The sequence below is a fragment of the Odocoileus virginianus genome, chromosome 22 (assembly GCF_023699985.2).
Source record: "Odocoileus virginianus isolate 20LAN1187 ecotype Illinois chromosome 22, Ovbor_1.2, whole genome shotgun sequence".
Classification (NCBI taxonomy): Eukaryota; Metazoa; Chordata; class Mammalia; order Artiodactyla; family Cervidae; genus Odocoileus; species Odocoileus virginianus.
This window is the reverse complement of record NC_069695.1, coordinates 1,203,233-1,226,616: the sequence shown is the minus strand read 5'-3', so window position 1 is coordinate 1,226,616 and position 23,384 is coordinate 1,203,233. Positions and strand designations below refer to the sequence as shown.

General features: G+C 40.6%; 1 protein-coding gene across 1 annotated transcript in view; it reads left to right on the top strand.

Annotated features, from left to right (window-relative positions):
* Window positions 1-22,662, top strand: part of LOC110142106 (glutamate decarboxylase 1-like) — a 32,030-nt gene extending 9,368 nt beyond the window's left edge. The window contains exons 4-14 of the mRNA XM_070452414.1: window positions 2,682-2,794; window positions 3,112-3,227; window positions 5,031-5,110; window positions 7,665-7,719; window positions 9,861-9,977; window positions 10,830-10,894; window positions 10,997-11,075; window positions 14,253-14,402; window positions 20,819-20,926; window positions 21,663-21,752; window positions 22,424-22,662. Coding sequence (XP_070308515.1) covers window positions 2,682-2,794; window positions 3,112-3,227; window positions 5,031-5,110; window positions 7,665-7,719; window positions 9,861-9,977; window positions 10,830-10,894; window positions 10,997-11,075; window positions 14,253-14,402; window positions 20,819-20,926; window positions 21,663-21,752; window positions 22,424-22,597 — 1,147 coding nt within the window. The 3' untranslated portion in view covers window positions 22,598-22,662. The remainder of the gene's footprint in view (window positions 1-2,681; window positions 2,795-3,111; window positions 3,228-5,030; window positions 5,111-7,664; window positions 7,720-9,860; window positions 9,978-10,829; window positions 10,895-10,996; window positions 11,076-14,252; window positions 14,403-20,818; window positions 20,927-21,662; window positions 21,753-22,423) is intronic.
* Window positions 22,663-23,384: the final 722 nt, after the last annotated feature.

Genomic DNA, 23,384 nt, shown 5'->3' with positions numbered 1-23,384 from the left:
GGTGTTCAAGCTGGATTTAGAAAAGGCAGAGGAACAAGAGATCAAATTGCCAACATCCGATGGATCATTGGAAAAGCAAGAGTTCCAGAAAAATATCTACTTCTGCTTTACTGACTATGCCAAAGCCTTTTACTGTGTGGACCACAACAAACCGTGGAAAATTGTTCAAGAGATGGGAATACAAGGTCATCTGACCTGCCTCTTGAGAAACCTGTATGCAGGTCAGGAAGCAACAGTTAGAACTGGACATGGAACAACAGACTGGTTCCAAATAGGGAAAGGAGTGCATCAAGGCTATACACTGTCACCCTGCTTATTTAACTTATATGCAGAGTACATCATGAGAAATGCTGGGCTGGAGGAAGCATGAGCTGGAATCAAGATTGCTGGGAGAAGTGTCAATAACCTCAGATATGCAGATGACACCACCCTTATGGCAGAAAGTGAAGAACTAAAGAGCCTCTTGATGAAAGTGAAAGAGGAGAGTGAAAAAGTTGGCTTAAAACTCAACATTCAGAAAATGAAGATCATGGCCTCTGGTCCCATCACTTCATGGCAAATAGATGGGGAAACAGTGGCTGACTTTATTTTGGGGGGCTCCAAAATCACTGCAGATGGTGACTGCAGCCATGAAATTAAAAGATGCTTACTCTTTGGAAGAAAAGTCTCCTAGGCAGAGACTAGGCAGCATATTAAAAGGCAGAGACATTACTTTGCCCACAAAGGTCTGTCTAGTCAAAGCTCTGGTTTTTCCAGTAGTCATGTATGGATGTGAGAGTTGGACTATAAAGAAAGCTGAGCACTGAAGAAATGATGCTTTTGAACTGTGGTGTTGGAGAAGACTCTTGGGAGTCCGTTGGACTGCAAGGAGATCCAATCTGTCAATCCTAAAGCAAATCAGTCCTGAATATTCATTGGAAGGACTGATGTTGAAGCTGAAACTCCAAAGCTTTGGCCACCTGATGCAAAGAACTCACTCATTGGAAAAGACCTTGATGCTGGGAAAGATTTAAGGCAGGAGGAGAAGGGGATTACAGAGGATGAGATGGTTGGATGGCATCACTGACTCAAAGGACATGAATTTGGGTAAACTCCAGGAGTTGGTGATGGACAGGGAGGCCTGGTGTGTTGCGGTCCATGGGGTCGCAAAGAGTTGGTCATGACTGAGCAACTGAACTGACTGACTGACTGTTGTCTGAAAATAATAATGTCTACTCCATGGAATTGAAATAGGATCAAAAAGTAATGTTTGTGAGAAGCTGAAATTGCCAAAGCACTGGCAGAAACGAGCCTCATTGAAAGAGAAGTCTGTAAGGCTTGCTTTGTAAACTTATTCCTCTTAGAACAGAAGCTTAATTCTAATAGGCAGTGGGTTTTCTTAGTCTGGGTTTTTGTACAGAGCCCTGGGCCAGAGCTTATGTATTATCACTTTATGAGGGCGTGCGATCCAGGGTAGCAGGAATGAGGGGGAATGAAGGGAGTCAGGACAAGGCAGAGGGTAACTCGAGGGGTCTTTTAGACCTGGCTACCCCTTAGAATAAGCAGAAGCGAGTGCATGGTTTCCGGGGATGTATACCCCCCTGTAGAGATCTGCTTCTACCATCAGGCCCTCTGTCGGGAGCAAGGGAACAAATTTATTCTCCACCACGTCTCTTATGACCAAAGGACTAAGCAATGGGATGTTACGTTCCCCACACATTGTCACTGGGCATTCTTGGGACTCCCAGCTGATTCCATGACTTGTCACGCTAAGGGCAAAAGGAAGTCCCAGGGCTGAAGGTTAGGGACCGCAAGTGTGTGGTTCTCTATCGTCTTGTGGGTGAACGTGGTCATGGAGGCTGGGCCTGAGTCACGCCCCAGGGCCTGAGAAGGCGAAAGCTGAGCGCCTCTGCGGTGGCGCAGAGCTGGTGCCTGGTTCCGGGATCCACGTGGAGCTCCACTTAAAGGGTCTTTAAAATTGTTTTGAAGACAAACAGCAAGGATTTCTTGAGAATAACTAGACCCACTGTTTGATTTGGGTGTCCCTAGTACATCCATTATTATTTATTGCATTTTGGTGTTTATAGAGAAAAGCATTGAGCCTCTGTTTTAACTCCTTTATGTAGAGCTGATTTCACAGGGTGACTCAGAGGAGAGCCCCCCACAACAGTCTTCTTTGAATTCTTTTTGATGAGGTGTTCTTGCCTGTACCATCTACTTGCTGTTATTGGAAACAACAGATTTTAGCCTTTTTTTTTTTTTTGATGTGTTTGCTCATAGTACAATCTTTAGCTAGAAAACATTTATCCATCAGTTTTTAGAAGAAGTGCTTTCTTATTCTGCAAATCATTATCTGTAGCTGTAAATGTGTTGACCCTCAGGAAATGTGTATATATTTTATTGATAACTGGGCATTTTCTGTCCCTAACAGTGTTGTGTGTGTGCTGAGGGGATGGGGCTACTTTCAATTTCCTTTTGGTGGCAAATGAAATTCTCAGGTACTGCACTAAATAATGGAAGCCATGACACTTTGTAGAACTCACATACTCTTGATGAGGGACAAGAACATATAAAACTTAACCATTTCTTGCACAGTCTGTTGTAGAATACAAAAGCATATATAACCTTACCTAGCACATGATTTTATTTATCCTCTTTCATGTAACATGATTCACAGTGGAATTTCTATGCATGCGTTATAGGTTTACCTATGAAATAGCTCCAGTATTTACTGTCATGGAAGCAGTTCTTCTTAAGAAAATGTGTGAAATTATTGGCTGGAGAGAAGCAGAAGCAGATGGAATATTTTCGCCTGGTAAGAAAAAGGTTTATAAGTGAAAAAAAATAATAGGAGATAGTCAAAATGTATTTCAATTAATATGGTTGTTTTTGAGTCATTCAATTAATTTGCATAAGCCATATTGTTGGTTATAATCATAAACAAACTTTTTTGAAATCTAGAAGTTGTGGATTCTGTTGTTCGTGATTTCTCTTAATACTTTCAAGGAAGACTATTTTAAAAATGACATCAGTAATTTGGCACCATTTTAGTTTCCGAAAACTCTCAAATCGTCTCAATCAACATTTCTGATTTTTGAAATTGGATTAACAGTCACAATTTCTCTTCCATAGGTGGGAGTATATCAAACCTCTATGGTATATTAGTAGCTCGTTATAAGCAATTTCCAGAGATAAAAGCAAAAGGCATGACAGTCCTTCCACGAATTGTATTGTTTGTTTCTGAACAAGTAAGTATCAAGTTTAGATTTTTCTAAGATTTAAGAATCTTCTAAGATATACTGATAAAGTAATTTAAACATTGAGAATATTAGCTTCATTTTTATGTTAAAAATACTCTGTAATCTCTTTTTGGATCTATATATTGATATTGGAAAGGAGAAAAACAACTTTCCAGTCTATACAGACTATATAGATTAGCAATACAAATAATTTGGGAAAAATTTTATTTCAACTTAGGAGAAACTAATAGAAAAAAAGATATGACTGTAAATATAAAACTTTCTGCTACCTTTACCAAAAAAAAATTAAGGCATAAAAATTTCAAATATTTAATGCTTCTTTTTAACATTGCATGAAGAGAACAAGAAAGTGATTAATGTTCTTTTTCCAGTTAGGCCTGAAGAAGTTGGTTGAAGAGAAAGCTTTGTTTTATATGCCCTCAGCTAAATGTTTATGAAATTGACAATAGATCCACTGAGGTCTCCTTTAGCTTTCATGTTCTGACTCTGTATAGAATCAAAACTTCATTTAAAAAAATCAATTAACCCCTCTGATAAATCTGATCACTTTTTCTTTTCCACTGTGGTAACATTTATAATCTTAAAGTGTAATTGAAGTCACAGCTTGAGAATTATACCTAACAGTACTTGGAAACACTGGATTTTCTAAAAATGTCCCTATGTCTGCAATGTTCTGCCTTTACTAAACTCAAACTAGCATTATATAAATACATATTATCAAATTGGGGCCATTGCTGCATTGTTGTTTTTGTTTAGTGGCTAAGTCTTGTCTGACTCTTTTGTGACCCCATGGACTGTAGCCCACCAGGCTCCTCCGTCCATGGGATTTCCCAGGCAAGAATACTGGAGTGGGTTGCCATTTCCTTCTCCAGGGGATCGTCCTGATCCAGGGATTGAACCAGAGTCTCCTGCATTGGCAGGCAGATTCTTTACCACTGAGTCCCTCCGCTGCATACTTAATGTATTTTACTATAAAACAATACAATCAAAGATACTTGTTTACAAATGTCATTTTCATCATTTGACATGTACTTTTTCAATATTATGAGCAAATAAGCTGAAATCCCATAACGTAGATTTTCTTAAAAAAATCATTTCTTATTTAATGTATGTATTGATATTCTCTGTTGAAATGAAAACATGGTAAGGGTTTTAAATTTCTCTTCTCTCTCATGTATGTGGTCTTTTCCAGGCAACTAAAAATAACCCAGGAAGTTTCTCTTTGAGCTGTCACCTCCATCTTACTGATTCTGTTTATATTATGTAAATTATGCCACGAGATAGTAGTTACCCAGAAGGCAAGAAATCAAAGTTGATATCAAAATCAAAATTTAAAACTACAAGCAGAGGAAAAATTGATTCACTTTTTCAAGCCTCTCTTTAAAAAAACAAAAAAAAAAAAATTGGAAATTCAAGACTTAAAGCTGTCCATAGCATGTAAGGACTTACCTGGAGGATATTGTCACTAAATTTATAAGTGACATGATTCATGTGGATACAGAAAACTAGAATAAGATATTCAAACTCCTGCATTTAAAGTGTTGTGCTGAGTGACAGTGCCTCCTAGAAAGAGGTGCTTCCTTCTTCATCTCAACTAATGTCATGATAAAGGTCTGGAAGTATGCCTTGAGAACTACACTTCTATATGTGTGTGTGTGTGTGTGTGTGTGTGTGTATGCACAGATCCACTCAGAGGTATGCATATATGGCCTAATTTGAGTGATGCACTAGTGTAAGTGATGATTTAAGGCAGGAAAATTAATGCCTTTCCTGTTTTCATTTTTGTCCAAGGGTCATTATTCCATAAAAAAAGCTGCAGCAACCCTTGGTATTGGAACGGATAATGTAATTGAAGTAAAATGTGATGAAAGGTATGTTTCTTAACACATTCTCAAGATTTGTATTATCATTATGCTTCATATAAAGATTAAAATCCCATTTTTCTATTATCCCAATTTTTAGCAAGAATACTTTCCCAGATTAGTTTCAATAATTTTAACTAGAAGTAATTACGAAAGAAGCACCAAAGTTATCCTATCCTATTGTTAAGATTTCTTTACTGAATGTAGTCGTATACAAGTGAGAGAGTCACATACCTTCTCTTTGTTTTAAGTACATTAAAGTAGCAATATAATGATGTTTGGAGGTGAGAAATTCAGTTGCATCACAAATTTACAGAGTGAAAATATATTTCCATTTCTCTTGAATCTTACTTTTCATGAATAAACTATATTATACATATGTTCTGGAAGATCATTTTGATGCATATTAAATATATTTATACATATCAAATTCTGTGTTACAATCTGCAACTTATTTTTTTAACATTTTTGGCTTTAGAATATATCTTAGAAATCTTAACCTGTGCATTTATACAGACTTTCCTTATTCTTTTTTAATTACTTTGGAGTTTCCCATTTTGTATATTTAATTTCACACATCTTATTTAAAAGATTTTCACATAGATTTTAGTATATAAAGGCAATGATTAAATGAATGTGTGTGTGTGTATGTGTGTGCACTCAGTCGTGTCTGACTCTTTGTGACCCCATGGACCTTCCAGGTTCCTCTGTCCGTGGAATTTTCCAGGCAAGAATATTGGAGTGGGTTGCCATTTCCTCTCTAGGAGATCTTCCCGACCCAGGGATTGAATCTGAGTCTTTTGGGTCTCCTACATTGGCAGGTGGATTCTTTACTGCTCACAGCACCTGGGAAGCCCTGATTTAATGAATATACTTATACAAGTATATTGAGTGTCTGTGTTTGAATATTTCTCACATGAATCCCTAGAAGTTAAATTACAGGTTCAAAGATTGTCTGCACTTAAATGTCATATATATTTTCATTTGCTCTTCAAATATTTTTGAGTTAACTGACGCTTATCTACTGAGAGAAGCTTGAATATTATCAATGCTACTGTACTTGAAAATTCTGATAGATGAAGATGACCTTTAGTTGTTTGGAACTATATATGTCTAGTATCTTGACCAACCAGCTGTGTGTTACCATAATATATCTGTTCATTTTCATTTGCCAATTGTTTATTGGTAGTTTATTATTTATTGGCTTGTAAAAATATTTATATATTGAGATGTTTTGAAATGCAAAATATATGAATATAAAATATTTTGCAAACATGCTTTATATATTTGTCATTCTATACTTATTTTAAGTTGTTTGGTTTTCTTTATATAAACTGTGTACATTTGCTGAGAATCTCTTTCCTAGATATTTTATATCTGATTTTACTACTAGGAATAGGATATGTTCTGTGTTTATTCAGAACAATTAGTTTTAAAAAATTAGGAACCTACTTTACTGTTGTAACCCTCCCATTGCTCAACATTTTTATAGTTTTCAAAAGTTTTTCAATAAACAATGCTAGCTACTCCAGGTATACAACCATATGTACTTAAATGAGGAGTTTTTCTTATTTTCATTTCTATCTATCTATCATCTATTATCATCATAATTACCTCCCTAGGTAACAGGTATTTCTTCAGAAAAAAATGCTATAATATTGATGGTAGTAGGCATTCTTATTTGATTCTGAACTTTAAGAGGAATGCTTCTAGTGAATTAACAGTAGACTGTGTTTTAGTCTGATAACTGGATGGAGCAGAAAAATACTGGCTTTTGTTTTTTTGTCCCAGAAATTTGCTGTGAAGAAAAATGTGAGACCACCTGAATTTTTGCCACATTCCCCTCACCAATTTCTATCTTTGATTTTTCTACCTTAATGCCATGAAATCTTCATGAAAGTGAAAGTGAAAGTTGCTCAGTCATGTCCGACTCTTTGCAACCCCATGGACTATACAGTCCATGGATTTCTCCAGGCCAGAATACTGGAGTGGGTAGCTGTTCCCTTCTCCAGGGAATCTTCCCAATCCAGGGGTCGAACCCAGGTCTCCCACATTGCAGGTGGATTCTTTACCGGCTGAGCCACCAGGGAAACCCAAGAATACTGGAATGGATAACCTATCCCTTCTCCAGGGGATCTTCCTGACCCAGGAGTCAAACCACTGGGGTCTCTCACGTTGCAGGTGGATTCTTTACCAACTGAGCTATCAGGAAAGCCCTAAGAAGTCTTTATAATTAAAGGTTAATCATTAGAGAAAGAAAGGAAAAAAGAAAAGAAGGAAGGAAGAAAACCATTGTGTATCTTAGAAAAATCGGAATCTTCTGATATGTAAATAATGTAGTTTTTAAGATGATTGAATAGTAAACTCAACTTCCTTTAACTCAGTAACATGATATTTTACCTTGGTTTTAGGGAACAGCTTAACACTTTGTTTTACACCTATAAATGCCTTTGGGAGACACTAAGAACTAATTTTTTAATCTTGAATATTACTAATTCTTCTAATTGGTAGAATCGATATGTTTATTCACTCATAAGAAAACAATGTGTATTTGTTTTTTAAGGGGAAAGATGATTCCAGCTGAGTTAGAGAAAAATATATTACAAGCTAAAAGAAAGGTAAGCTCTGAAGTTCCATATTTAACTTGCAGATGCACCTTTATTTTCTTTACTGACTTTCATTAGTGGCAAGAAACTGAAGAGAATTGCTACAGAAAATAATCTCAAAATGCAGGAAATTTCTTCTAAAGCTGAAGTAAGGGAATTAAATGACATTGCAATGCTCCCCTGATCATTTTGTTTCTGTTAAATATCAAAAGAAAAGTTATCACCAATATTTACTACTAAAGGAGTTTGATCATCTTTATTGTTGTGGTATGATTTTCTGAAAATAAATTCAGAGAGAAATAACAATAAATGAGACCCAGAGACAGTGATATTTGTTCATCTTATGCTTAAGCTACTTTTTCCATTACTGTTCAGTTCAATTCAGTTCAGTCGCTCAGTCGTGTCCGACTCTTTGCGACCCCATGAATCGCAGCGCGCCAGGCCTCCCTGTTCATCACCAGCTCCCGGAGTTTACCCAAACTCATGTCCATCGAGTCGGTGATGCCATCCAGCCCTCTCATCCTCTGTCGTCCCCTTCTCCTCCTGCCCCCAATCCCTCCCAGCACCAGGGTCTTTTCCAGTGAGTCAGCTCTTCGCATGAGGTGGCCAGAGTACTGGGGTTTCAGCTGCAGCATCAGCCCTGCCGTCACTGTAGGCGCCTCCAGGTGTCTGCAGTAATTAGGCACCTAAGGTCCGTAGTCGGGGCTCCCCCGGTCAGTCAGCAGCGGAGAGCCCCGGTCAGCCAGCCCCCGAGAGCCCCGGTCAGTCAGCAGCCGAGAGCCCCGGTCAGTCAGCGGCGGAGAACCCCGGTCAGTCAGCAGCGGAGAGCCGCGGTCAGTCAGCAGCCGAGAGCCCCGGTCAGTCAGCAGCCGAGAGCCCCGGTCAGTCAGCAGCCGAGAGCCCCGGTCAGTCAGCGGCGGAGAGCCGCGGTCAGTCAGCGGCCGAGAGCCCCGGTCAGTCAGCAGCGGAGAGCCCCGGTCAGTCAGCAGCGGAGAGCCCCGGTCAGTCAGCCCCCGAGAGCCCCGGTCAGTCAGCAGCGGAGAGCCCCGGTCAGTCAGCCCCCGAGAGCCCCGGTCAGTCAGCAGCGGAGAGCCCCGGTCAGTCAGCAGCCGAGAGCCCCGGTCAGTCAGCAGCGGAGAGCCCCGGTCAGTCAGCCCCCGAGAGCCCCGGTCAGTCAGCAGCCGAGAGCCCCGGTCAGTCAGCAGCGGAGAGCCCCGGTCAGTCAGCGGCCGAGAGCCCCGGTCAGTCAGCCCCCGAGAGCCCCGGTCAGTCAGCAGCGGAGAGCCCCGGTCAGTCAGCCCCCGAGAGCCCCGGTCAGTCAGCAGCCGAGAGCCCCGGTCAGTCAGCAGCGGAGAGCCCCGGTCAGTCAGCCCCCGAGAGCCCCGGTCAGTCAGCAGCCGAGAGCCCCGGTCAGTCAGCAGCGGAGAGCCCCGGTCAGTCAGCCCCCGAGAGCCCCGGTCAGTCAGCAGCGGAGAGCCGCGGTCAGTCAGCAGCCGAGAGCCCCGGTCAGTCAGCCCCCGAGAGCCGCGGTCAGTCAGCTGTGGAGAGCCGCGGTCAGTCAGCAGCGGAGAGCCGCGGTCAGTCAGCAGCCGAGAGCCCCGGTCAGTCAGCAGCCGAGAGCCCCGGTCAGTCAGCAGCCGAGAGCCGTGGTCAGTCAGCAGCGGAGAGCCGCGGTCAGTCAGCAGCGGAGAGCCGCGGTCAGTCAGCAGCCGAGAGCCGCGGTCAGTCAGCCCCCGAGAGCCGCGGTCAGTCAGCTGCGGAGAGCCGCGGTCAGTCAGCGGCGGAGAACCCCGGTCAGTCAGCGGCCGAGAGCCCCGGTCAGTCAGCAGCCGAGAGCCCCGGTCAGTCAGCCCCCGAGAGCCCCGGTCAGTCAGCAGCCGAGAGCCCCGGTCAGTCAGCAGCCGAGAGCCCCGGTCAGTCAGCAGCCGAGAGCCGCGGTCGATGCAAGCGGCGCGCGCTCAGTCCCGGGTCGGAGCGGCCCCTGGAGGAGGAAACGGCAGCCCGCTCCTTGCTCGTGTCTGGGAGAGCCCCTGGAAAGAGGAGTCTGGCGGGCTCCAGTCCGTGGGGTCGCACAAGATTCAAAAATGACTTAGCAGCGAAAGAACAATGGGCTTCATGAGACTGTAGGAACGACGCAGCTTTTGTCATCCCAGGGCCGGACTCCTTTCTGTGTTGTGGCCACAGCTGGCAGCACCGTGTTCGGGGCCTTCGACCCGCTCCATGACATCGCAGATATTTGTGAGATACACAAACTCTGGATGCATGTGGATGTAAGTCACGTCCTCGAGTCTGGCTGGTAATTTCCCTTTTTAAAAAAATGTAACCTGTGAACTGCCCTCATAATTTCTTAATTGACATTACAAGCAAGACCAAAATTTCTCTGTAACTCTAATTTTTATAATGAATTCTATACTATTTCTATATGTTATATTCTATACTATTCAATCAAGAAAAAATAGTCTCATTTGCATAAATTACCTTAAAATATACAATACGCTGCCATAAAAAGAGCTACATATGTATCAATATACTTTTTAAAAAGTCTAAATGCCTATCAATATTCAACCACCAATTTAGAAGATCAATATAAAGAAATAGTTAAATATTTTAAATCAAAGAGACTTAGCCCCTTACTCTAATATATATTTCTTAATTAATAGCTGTTGTGAAAATCAAAACTTTTGATGCTATTAGTACAATGACTGTGCAAAAATGTCTTTGGCTTTGATTAGAGTTGGAGAAATGTAAAGTTATATAATATGGTAGATATTTTAATTTTTCTGTAGTATTGCCAAATCTGAGACAACTTTTAAAAAATTCTGTCTCTGGAAATTATACAGAAGGTGTCTCTTTGAATTAATTATCAATAGAAACCTAAAGCTTTACTATGTCATGAATAGACAATGAGAATTCATAGGAGGAAAATTTTAAATGCATTGTTCTTTTTTTTTTTTTGCATTGTTCTTTTAAGTGAGATAATTATAGCCAAGTTTGTAATTATCTAGCATAGCAATTAAATCTTCATCAACTTTTGAAAAAAATATAACATAGGAAAGGGCAGTCAGTGCTATGTAAAAAGAAATCTTTAATGTAAAAACACAAATCCTCTGTGTCCATTGTAGGCAGCTTGGGGAGGTGGATTGCTGTTGTCCAGAAACCATTCTTATAAACTCAGTGGCATTGAAAGGTGAGAACTGGGCCGTTGCTTGTGCAAGTGGAAGAACCTCTTCAGGCTTCTGTTTTGTCTCCTTAGACTGTGGGCACTAACGGGCGTTGTTTTATCACCTAGGGCCGACTCCGTGACCTGGAATCCCCATAAACTCATGGGTGTTCCCCTTCAGTGTTCTGCTATCCTGACCCGGGAAAAAGTAAACGATTTCCATTTTCAAGTGGTGATGTAATGGGTATCTTGGTCATGACTAGGTTCACTGTGTATGTTCAAAACCAAAATCATTCTGGCCTCGTTGCATTAATGCCGTGCAGGACCTTTTGCCCTGCAGAGGAAAGCTGATCCTTACTTAGCAACCACTGGGCTTCCCTAGGGTCAAATGGGGAAGGATCTGCCTGCAATGCGGGACACCCGGGTTCGATCCCTGGGTCAAGAAGATCCCCTGGAGAAGGAAATGACAACCCTCTCCAGTACTCTTGCCTGGAGAATCCCACGGACAGAGTCCATGGAGTCGCAAAGGGCCGGACACGACTGAGCGAGTAACGCCGGCAGTGGTAACTAAAGTGCCACAGAATCCAACGACTGCAGGGCGACAGGTCGTAAGTTAGTGTATGAATAAGATCTGGGATAAGACAGTAGACAGTGATGAGAAATAGAACAGATGACAGAAAAGGTGGTCATTCATGACCTACCTTCTAAACACACCATGAACAAATGGAAGGTCTCTTTGGAGTCAGATTTGGCCTGCTGACCAATTTGTTACCTCAGAGAGTAAGACCAAAATAAGACTTGTTTTAAGTAGGGATGACTATCAGTAACGGTGATATACATTTAGCATAAAAAACAAAAAATTATGGGTGTATGAAGTTAATTTTTGCTTATAAGCTTGTGTATTTTATCTCTGCCAATAGTAAATGTACTGCTACACAAGGAGATAAGCCTGTGATCTCCTGCAAGAAGAGATGCAATTACAAAGTTCAATTTGAATATTGCCTATCTCTACTTAGTTGTTGAGGTGCAGACACACTTGACGTAGCTGGCATTTATAGCTTTGTTTTCTTTCTCTCTTATTCACAAGCAATTCAGTGGTTTGAATTGAAAAATAAAGTGCTTCTCTTCCCATTATAAACTGCCTGAGCTGGCACTCCCCACTTTCTGTTGAGAGCTAAATACACACCTCTTCTCTAGCTCTGAGACAGTCTTTGTTCTCTCTTGACCCTAGGCATTCTCAGCAGTTCAGGCTGGAACCATTAGCTCTACTTTAGATTCTGCTCAGCTGGCTGCATGGCAGCAACCTCTCCACTTTGCCAACAGATCTGTATTCCACTTTCAGATTTCTGGTACTTTTATGTTCAGGGCTCAAAAACAAATTTTCTGCAGCTTTTCATTTCTTCATTCATAATGAGTATGTTGAAGTAGCCCTGCCCTTCTCTGCTCAGCCTCCTACAACCCAGACTGTGAACTCAACAAGGCTAGAGGTTTTCCTTATCACAAATCCACAGTCCCAGCACAGAGTGTGACAGATTTTAGGTGCTTAATTTTTATCTCAGAGGCTTCCTGGGTGACACAGCGGTCTAAAGAATCCACCTGCCATTTCAGGGGATGCCAGAGATGTGGGTCCAGTCCCTGGCTTGGGAGGATCCCTGGAAAAGGAAATGACAACCCACTGCAGTATTCTTGCCTGGGAAGTCCCATCGGCATAGGAACCGGGTGGGCTATAGTCCGTGGGGTCGCAAAGAATCAGACCTAACTGAGCATACTCACAATCTTTACCTAAGAGCTATAGTTAAAACTCACATTGTTTACACTATTTTAAAATATTTTAGTTTCTAGTTCCTATCTAACAAAATATTAAAGTAGAAGTTTGAAGTAAACTAAATGGAGAATATTTTTCATGTGTAAATTGGACCCTATAGTGTGAAGTGTATTAGTCACTCAGCCGTGTCCGACTCTTTGTGACCCCACGGACTGTAGCCCACGAGGCTTCTCTGTCCATGGGATTCTCCTGAGCCAGACAGTAAAGAAGTTAGGAATCTGCCTGAAATGCAGGAGATGCAGGAGACATGGGTCCGTCCCTGGGTTGGGAAGATCCCCTGGAGAAGGGAATGGCTACGCACTCTGGTATTCTTCTACTTTAATATTTTGTTAGATAGGAACTGGAAACTAAAATATTTTAAAACAGTGTATGTAGTGCATGTATTTATATAGTATATATATAGTATATATATATGTGTGTGTATGTAGTGCATATATTTATATAGTATATATATAGTATATATATATATATATATATGTGTATATGCACACACACTGTACACACAGACAACGTACTCTCCTCCGCGAGGTATCATTTCCTCTCTATTTCACCCCAGTACCTCAAATCTTGTCACCAATTGTGATCCTTGCCTTAGATCCATAAGCTGCTCCTAAATAAGGGTATGAGCTTTCTTCCCTTGGATTCGGATTGCCACAGACTCCCAGACAAACTACCCTCTTGTTAGCTCTCAAACTTACCACTGTACAGATATATGATCTTGAAAATTACTTACCGTGGTGAAGTTTCTGTTTCTCCAATCTATAAAAATGATCTAATAGTAGCTCTTAGGCCCTAAGTCGTCCATGAGGATCAGATGGTATATTTGTGATGTGTCCAGCATATAATAGGCACCTGATAAATATGTTATTTGCTTCATATTCAAAAGGTTATAGTTGGTATATATTTAAACTCTACCCAGTCAGTGCACACAGGTTTAGCCTTTGTTATGCTGTGGCAATGCATATCTTCTGAGAAAAGCCTCTTTTCAACTGCTTGATGGAAAACATTTCTTTTCTCTAGTGATTATTATTTAATCACTCAAAAGGAATATTTCTCCATTTTTCAATACCAAGGAGGAATTTTTCGACACCTTTTATGTAGGAAGAAATGGCTAGGAAAGGGCAAAATTAAATAAATGGGCTGTTTTATTCTCTACCTCCCATGGCCATCAGAGCAGTTTGCTTGACTGGCATCTAAATGGTTGATTCATGAGGGACCTTAGTTAAAGTGAACCAGGCACTCAATTCTAATTAACTTCAATGCAGGCTGGTCACGTAATTTCAAAAGAGCCGCAAAACTTCAAGGTTTCTAAGAAAAGTTAAAGAAATATAGACAACTGGTAATCTAATTACACCATCTACTGTTCCAGATAAATCCAAAGAACAACTGAATCCATGAAAATCCTCAGAAAGTAACATATTTTTGTATAAAGTAAACACAAATTCTATTTAAATGTGCCTTTAAAGTAGACATGCTAAGTGAACTGAAATAAATAAGTAATTGTGGCTTCTTATTGAGAAGTGGATGGCTTACACAGTAGATATATCATTCCTTTTTCAGGGTCTTCTGGGAGCATGCAACCAGATGCAAGCTGAATACCTTTTCCAGCCTGATAAAGTCTACAATATTAACTTTGACACCGGGGATAAAACTATTCAGTGTGGCCGACACGTTGATGTCTTTAAGCTCTGGTTAATGTGGAAGGCAAAGGTAGGAATTTGCCATCTTTTATTAGGTCCTATGTACTTGGATACCTGATGTAACTAGTTCCATATTTTAGAGCTTACTTTGGATGTCTTTTCCCAAATTATAGCCCTTTTATTATTTTAAGTTTTTCTCTTTTTAAAATTTTATTTATTTGTTTTTGGCTGTGCTGGGTCCCCACTGCTATGCAGGCTTTTCTTTAGTTGGGCGAAGGTGGGCTACGCTCTAGTTTCGGGGCTTCTCCCTGCAGTGCCTTCTCTGGTTGCATAGAAAAGGACCTGGGTGCATGGGGCTTCAGTAGTCGCAGCACGTGGACTCAGTAGCTGCAGTTTGCAGGCTCTAGAGCACAGGCCCCGTAGTTGCGGCACACAGGCTGATTTGCTCCGTGGTGTGTGGGATCTCCCCAGATCAGGGATTGAATCTCTGTCTCCTACGTTCGCAGGAGGGTTCTTTACCCTTGAGCCACCAGAGAAGCCCTATGGTCCTTTTATTTTGTTAAACTTCTGTCAAGGAAGCTGCTCTATTTCTAACTACAAATGACAAGCTTGGTTTCTGAGCTCAAAATTCTACTGAGGTGAATAAGATTTTAGCTTGTTTTACCATTAATTATGTATTCTATCAAATGGTAGGAGTAAAATCTGTTCAGTTGAGTTCAGTCGCTCAGTCACGTCTGACTCTTTGCGACCCCATGAACCACAGCACGCCAGGCCTCCCTGTCCATCACCAACTCCCAGAGTTTACCCAAACCCATGTCCATCAAGTCGATGATGCCATCCAACCATCTCATCCTCTGTCATCCCCTTCTCCTTCCGCCTTCAATCCTTCCCAGCATCAGGGTCTTTTCAAATGAGTCAGCTCTTCCCATCAGGTGGCCAAAGTATTGGAGTTTCAGCTTCAGCATCAGTCCTTCCAATGAACACCCAGGACTCATCTCCCTTAGGATGGACTGGTTGGATCTCCTTGCAGTCCAAGGGACTCTCAAGAGTCTTCTCCAACACCACAGTTCAAAAGCATCAATTTGTCAGCGCTCAGCTTTCTTTATAGTCCAACTCTCACATTCATACAGGACCACTGGAAAAACTATAGCCTTGACTAGACAAACCTTTGTTGGCAAAGTAATGTCTCTGCTTTTTAATATGCTGTCTAGGTTGGTCATAACTTTCCTTTCAAGGAGTAAGCGTCTTTTAATTTCATGGCTGCAGTCCCCATCTGTAGTGATTTTGGAGCCCCCAAAAATAAAGTCAGCCACTGTTTCCCCATCTATTTGCCATGAAATGTTGGGACCAGATGCCATGATCTTAGTTTTCTGAATGCTGAGCTTTAAGCCAACTTTTTCACTCTCCTCTTTCACTTTCATCAAGAGACTTTTTAGTTCCTCTTCACTTTCTGCCATAAGGATGGTGTCATCTGCATATCTGAGGTTATTGATATTTCGCCCAGCGTTTCTCATGATGTACTCTGCATATAAGTTAAATAAGCAGGATGACAATATACAGCCTTGACGTACTCCTTTTCCTATTTGGAACCAGTCTGTTGTTCCATGTCCAGTTCTAACTGTTGCTTCCTGACCTGCATTACAGGTTTCTCAAGAGGCAGATCAGGTGGTCTGGTATTCCCATCTTTTTCAGAATTTTCCACAGTTTATTGTGATCCACACAGTCAAAGGCTTTGGCATAGTCAATAAAGCAGAAATAGATGTTTTTCTGGAACTCTCTTGCTTTTCAATGATTCATCGGATGTTGGCAATTTGATCTCTGGTTCCTCTGCCTTTTCTAAATCCAGCTTGAACATCTGGAAGTCATGGTTCACGTACTGCTGAAGCCTGGCTTGAAGAATTTTGAGCATTACTTTACTAGCATGTGAGATGAGTGCAATTGTGCGGTAGGAATTATATAACAGATTAAATAGCAGATTCCTAAAATCTTTAGGAATATAAATTTGCCTTCAGGTTTAAAAAAAACAACTTTTTTTTTCTAATTGGAATTGGAAATAGGTCAAGCCACTTGAAGCCAATATAGATTCCCAGATGTGAACACTTATTAATTACCTGAATATTCAATCTACCTTAGAGTCAAGGCTAGGGCTTCCCAGGTGGTGCTGTGGTAGAACATCCATCTGCTAATGTGGGCGATGCAAGAGACCCGGGTTTGATGCCTGGATTGGGAAGATCCCCTGAATAAGGAAATGACAACCCACTTCAGTACTCTTGCCTGGAGAATCCCCACAGACAGAAGAGCCTGCCAGGATACAGTCCATGGGTCGAAAAGAGTCAGACGTGACTGGGCGATTACTACACGCGCACACGCACACACACACACACACACACAGACACACCACACACACAGACACACAGAGACACATACACACACACAGACACACAGAGACACATACACACACACAGACACACACACACAGACACACACACACACACACACACACACACACAGACACACAGAGACACACACACACACACACACAGAGACACACACACACAGACACACACACAGACACACAGACAGAGACACACACACACCACACACAGACACACACACACAGACACATAGAGACACACACACACACAGACACACAGAGACACACACACACAGACACACCACACACACAGACACACAGAGACACATACACACACACACAGAGACACACACACACACAGACACACAGACAGAGACACAGACACACCACACACACAGACACACAGAGACACAGACACACACACACAGACACACACACACACAGACACACACACAGACAGACACACACACACACAGACACACACACACACACAGACAGACACACACAGACACACACACAGAGTCAAGGACAACAGATACAGTCTCTCTGAAGATTGCAACAGCAGATCATGTTCTGCACTCTCCTTCTGCACCTTATTTATAATTTTTAACTTAAATAATAGAAATGCTTTTAGGAAGCTATTTCTATCACCTCTTTCCCAGTCCTCTATAGGAAGATGGGCAGTAGGTTCTGTGAAGATGAAAGCTTTGACATGAACCAACAGCTTCTTTGATGCAGTGGGACCCTGATCCTCCACAACACATCACCCATCCTCTGCATCTCAAGGGGGCTCTTGTGTATATTACAGGTAGTTATCCTCCAGAAAAGTTGCTTAGATTTTTTATTTTGTGGATATATAATTCCTAGTACAAAACACAAATAGAAAAATATGTTCTGTAACATGAATCCCAGAGGCGAATTCATAATCCTTCTTTAGTAATCTATAATACATTGGCGGCATTTCTCTTACAAAGTTGTCTTTTATCACCTGCTTTTTCCTAACCTTACCATCACCTTGTTTGAAATAAGCATTTAAAAATCCACTTTGAATAATGTATATATATTGATAACTCACCTTAAATTCTTTTGATAGTGAGGCATTGAAATAATAAATATATTTATTCAATAGTATAGATCTTCAGTAGTAATGGGTTTACCATACGTTGAACATATATTAGGCTATAAAGCTTTACTTATATTATTTAGCTTACATGTCCCAACAGTTGAGCTGGTTATATCTGGTAAATAGGTAAAGAAATTAACTTGCTGGTGGATGAAGAGAACTTAATCTAAGGAGCACAGCTGACTCTCAGATTAAAAATCTATTTTTCCACGAATCCATATTATCTTTCTTAACATAATTCATAGCACCATGAGAATGCTAAAACTCATGTAGAGTAGTGATGAAGAAGCAAGTTTATCACCTTTTGCATATGGAAACTATGTTATAAAAAAAAAAGGTGTATAAGCAGATATTATGTAAGCAAGGCCATTCCTGAGAGCAGGGAAACAAAATCCCAGTATACGGTGGAATGGACATTGTTTTCCTATTTAAGAGCATTTTTATATGTTAAAATGAAAGTTCAGGTAAATATCCATGGCAGGCTTGAAAGGGATGAGTTGACTTGCAAGTTTGTTGCATGATCTATAACTACTAAATATTTAAACATTTGCTGTGTGAGACTCCATCAGTTCTCTTGACAAGATGATGGGAATTAATAATAAAGTCTAGAGATAAAAGTGAAAATTTTATATTTTTTCCTCATTTGTTGTAATTACAGAATGAATACTTCATTGATTACAGAAAAGAGGAGCCATTTTTAATGAAATTCATATTTCTTTAAAGTAAAATTAATTCCATAAAATACTGTGGTAGGTTATAAAACTAAGTAATAAAATCATATAGAAATATAAGATTCCACAAACATTAATTATTGTGCAAAAGCAAATGTAATGCACAAGCTTCTTTTTTTGGATGGATTTTCTACATGAGTTGGACTAGTTTCATATTCATAAAATAACTGTGTTTGGCCAGGAGAAAGCTATCGGGAGCTTAATTGTCCAAGAGCCCCATCTGCTTCTTCTAAAGTCACAGTTGCATTTGACCAAAGGCTGGGCTTCCCGGTTTTCTCCCGTCAGTGACTGACTGCGTGGCAGGGAGTCTAAGGCATACCGCTCCTGAGAGAGTATCAGGAGACTATTCCTGATAGCTGAGTTGATGTGAAGAGGTCTTAAAGGCCTTCCTAAATCTTAGATTTCATTGCCCATCTTTTCCCTTCACTTAGAGACATGTTTGGGCTTGCCTGGTGGCTTAGATGGTAAAGAATTTGCCTGCAATGTGAGAGACTAGGGTTCGATCCCTGGGTTGGGAAGATCCCCTGGAGAAGGGAATGGCAACTAGTGTCCTTGGGGTCACAAAGAGTCAGACACAACTGAGTGACTAATACACACACACACGAGTCGTGTTTATTCACAGTCTGAAAGCTTTCCCAGGCTGCCTACGTCCTTCCTACTGTCTTTCACACAGGTATGTGTATGCACTCAGTTGCGTCTGGCTCTGCGACCCCAAGGACACTAGTCTGCCTGATCACAAAAGCTTAAGTATTGAAAAGATGCTGAAGTGCCACCTTATATTGTTGTAAAGGCTCTACATTGCATACCCCTAAAGTAACCAGTAATGGGTACCCTCAGCAAAGAATATCTGGAATGTACAGACAGAAGTAGAGATCATTAGAAAGCAAATTCAGTAATGCAGAAGGGGGTGATTGGGCCAGCAAAGTGGCAACAAATAGGTTAAGATATATTAGAATTTAATTACCTTTTGAGGGTAAATCCAATGGAATTTTTCAAAATATTCTACTGGGTGTGGGTGTGAAAAAAGAAAATCAAGGATAAGATGCTGATGATTTGGACCTTAGCAACTAAAGGATAGAATGGAGATTGGAAACACTGGGAAGTACAAGTTGTGGAGAAAGGTCAGGAGTTCGGTTCTGGGCATGTCATTTTGAGATGTTAGTTATATTAATAGGGAATCAAACATATGAATCTGAGGTTCAGAGATGAGGTCTCAGGAGGAAATATAAGTGGGAGAGTCATCGCCTTTCCATATTGCTTAGAGCCATGAGATAAGCGGACATCACCAAGGGAAAGAAGGTGAGTGGAGACAGAGACGGGTCGATTTTTCGGTGCCTTCATCACCCACTTTATAGTGTTCTCCCAAAAGTAAATTAGACCAAGAGTACGAAGCACGGAACTACATACCTGGGATATAGCTAAAGGTCAACAATTGTTAGTTTTAAGATATCCTATGCCAGCCAATATGCCAAGGGCTTTATTTTTCATATTTCTCCTGTTCCTCACTGCATGGTATAAAATTTTTTAAAAAATTTGCTCTGCATACTAGATAGATGAAAAGTTAGATGTCAGGGGCTTCCCTGGTGGCTGAGTGGTAAAGGGTCCGCCTGCCAACGCAGGAGACACGGGTTCCACCCCTGGTCTGGAGAGATCCCACATGCTGTGGAGCAGCTGAGCCCGTGAGCCGCAACTGCTGGGCCTGAGCTCTGGAATGCGGGGGTCACGGCTACTAAAGCCCACGCGCCCTAGAGACCACGCACCCAGAGCCATGCATCCTAGAGCACACAGATCCTAGAGCACACCCACCCTGGAGCACACACACCCTGGAGCACACACACACCCTGGAGCATATGCTCTGCGACAAGAGCAGTCTGCACCCCACAACTAGAGAGTAGCCCTGAGTCACCACAGCTAAAGAAAAAGCCCTCCCTGCAAGGGAGAACAGCCCAGCCAAAAACAAACAAATAAATAAGTAAAATTATTTTTAAAACTCATGTCAAAATATTTATCAAACGTTTGTAGATCTAGGCAACAGAAGCTTAACAAGGCTACGTAACTTGCCTCAAGCTCCACAGACAGTGGGGAGTAAAAGCGGATTGAGAAGATAGAAATAAGAATGCAGTGAGAACAGATGATACCTACTGTTAATAAGATAATAATCACATTTAAATAAATTTCATATATTTCAAGAGCTTCTTTAGTTTAATTTAAAGGTACTTACTTGAATAAAGCTTTTGATTTTTTTTTTAAAACTACAGGGAACCTATGGCTTTGAGGTACAGATTGACAGATATATGGAACTTGCAAAATACTTCCATAAAGTTTTAAAGAAAAAAGATAACTTTAAGCTTGTATTTGATGCAGAGGTAAGGAATCTATTAGTGGGTTTTTTTTGGTGATATTTTAATGGATCTATTCTTTCTTTGCTGAGTATTTTTTCTTGAATCTATTACCTGTCTAACACTTTGAGATAATTCAAAAGTTACATGCAATAATTATCATACACATTTTATTTTATCTAAGTGCTGCAAAACATTTAGATCTTAAAAACTTTTCCATTAAGTTCTCTTTTTTAAAGGCTTAGGGCCGAATAGATTAATTTAATAGTTGCCTTGCCTTTGTGCATGCTTAATTGTGTCTGACTCTTAATGATCCCATGAATTATATCCCACCAGGCACTCAATTTAAAAAAAACTAAGATAAAACTATTTGGTTATAATTGCTTTTCTGATTTTGATGGCACTTAATCAAGAGAAATTTAATTTTTCCTAGCATTTTTCTTGTAAGTTAGGCTATGAAGTTGGGTTTCTGGAGAGTAGGTAACATAAGAAAAGTGATCTTTAAGTTACCTGATAATGCTTGGTTAATTATTAATAAGGTACTAAGTTATAGGTATTAATGGTAAAATTGAGAGTGTGCTAGTATTATATCCATCTTCCTCTTCAAGGGCCAGTCAACCCCTTGGCAGCCTGATGGCATGGGTAATTAAAATACCTCTGGGATAATTAAGAAATTAGGTAGGGCTTTAAGAATACTCATAAAATTACTAAAGAAGTAGATAAAACTTTAAGAATACTTTTAAAGTGTTGATTTTTGATTTAGCCTGAGTTCACCAATGTCTGCTTCTGGTATTTCCCACCAAGACTTAAACATATCCCGAAAAGTTTTGAAAGAGATCAAGAACTGCGAAAGGTAAGTTTGTGTGTGCGCGTGATACGGGAGTTATACTTTTCATACTGCATTTTAAATAACGTGTGAATGCCCTCTGCTTTCCCCAAGTCTCAGTACCACTCTGTCCTATAGTATCCATAATGACCTAAGAGTGTCATATGATCTGACATCGCCTGCCCAGTATTGTTTTAGGAGCTTTTAATGTGTGAGACATTAAAGGTAGAATTTTCCTCTGTAGAATTTACAAGGAAACCATGTTTCGCTGCAAAACAGTGACCTTGTTGAAAAACTCAAGTTGTATGGTAATAACTCAAAGAGTGAAAGTTAGAATACCAGAAGGTATTCCTACTTTTCCATTCTCTAGTTCATTTTACCTCTCTCCCGGATATGTCTGTTTAGATTGACATAAAAATGTAAACAAAATGTCATACAACCTTCTTTAATGTATTCTAGTACACTTGCATTATTTTACGAGTTTGGTAATTGTGAATCATGGACTAGCAAGAGCATTAATATGTGTTTAGAACAGGCTGCTTTTTTTCTGTAGTAAGCTGCTTCTTAAAAATTATCCCTGACAGTTTTAAATTGCCTGCAATTTACCTCAAGCTAATGATAGTCATGTAGGCATCTAGGAGGTAGAACAGTATTTATTTTTAAACTTTCTTTTTAATGATATTTGCATTTATACACAGATTGCTCCAAAGATTAAAGCACAGATGATAGTGGAAGGTACAGTCATGCTCAGCTACCAGCCCTGTGGGGACAAAGTAAATTTTTTCCGAATGGTCTTTTCTAATCCTGCCACAAGACAAACAGATGTTGACTATCTTATTGATGAAATTCAAAGACTTGGGAAAGATTTATGATATGGCAGTATAAACTTGAATACTGAATGTAAAAACCAACTTGAAAAGTCTATTACTGAAGATAATAATAAAGGGATATTATAAATGGTATCCTCTCTTTAGAATGCTTGATTCTTTTCTATCCTATGTTATGTAAGATGATGACAGGGGAATGAGTTCATTGGAGATAGATATAGAGATTCAAGTTTGTTTATGTATTTGTTGTTTTCACTAATTCAGTAAAATTTATGGAAAGTCACAAGTGTCTTGGGCTTCAAAATCACTGCAGATGGTGACTGCAGCCATGAAAATAAAAGGCTCTTGCTCCTTGGACGAAAAGCTATGACAAACCTAGATGGTGTATTAAAAAGCAGATATTACTTTGCTGACAAAGGTCCATCTAGTCAAAGCTATGGTTTTTCCGGTAGTCATGTACGGGTGTGAGAGTTGGACTATAAAGAAAGCTGAGCACCAAAGAATTGATGCTTTTGAATTGTGGTGTTGAAGACTCTTGAGAGTCCCTTGGACTGCAAGGAGATCCAACCAGTCCATCCTAAAGGAGATCAGTCCTGAATATTCATTAAAAGGACTGATGCTGAAACTGAAGCTCCAATACTTTGGCCACCTGATGCAAAGCGCTGACTCATTAGAAAAGACTCTGATGCTGGGAAAGATTGAAGGCAGGAGGAGAAGGGGATGACAGAGGATGAGATGGTTGGATGGCATCATCAACTAGATGGACATCAGTTTGAGCAAGCTCCAGGAGATGGTGAAGGACAGGAAGCCTATAGTGCTGCAGTCCACAGGG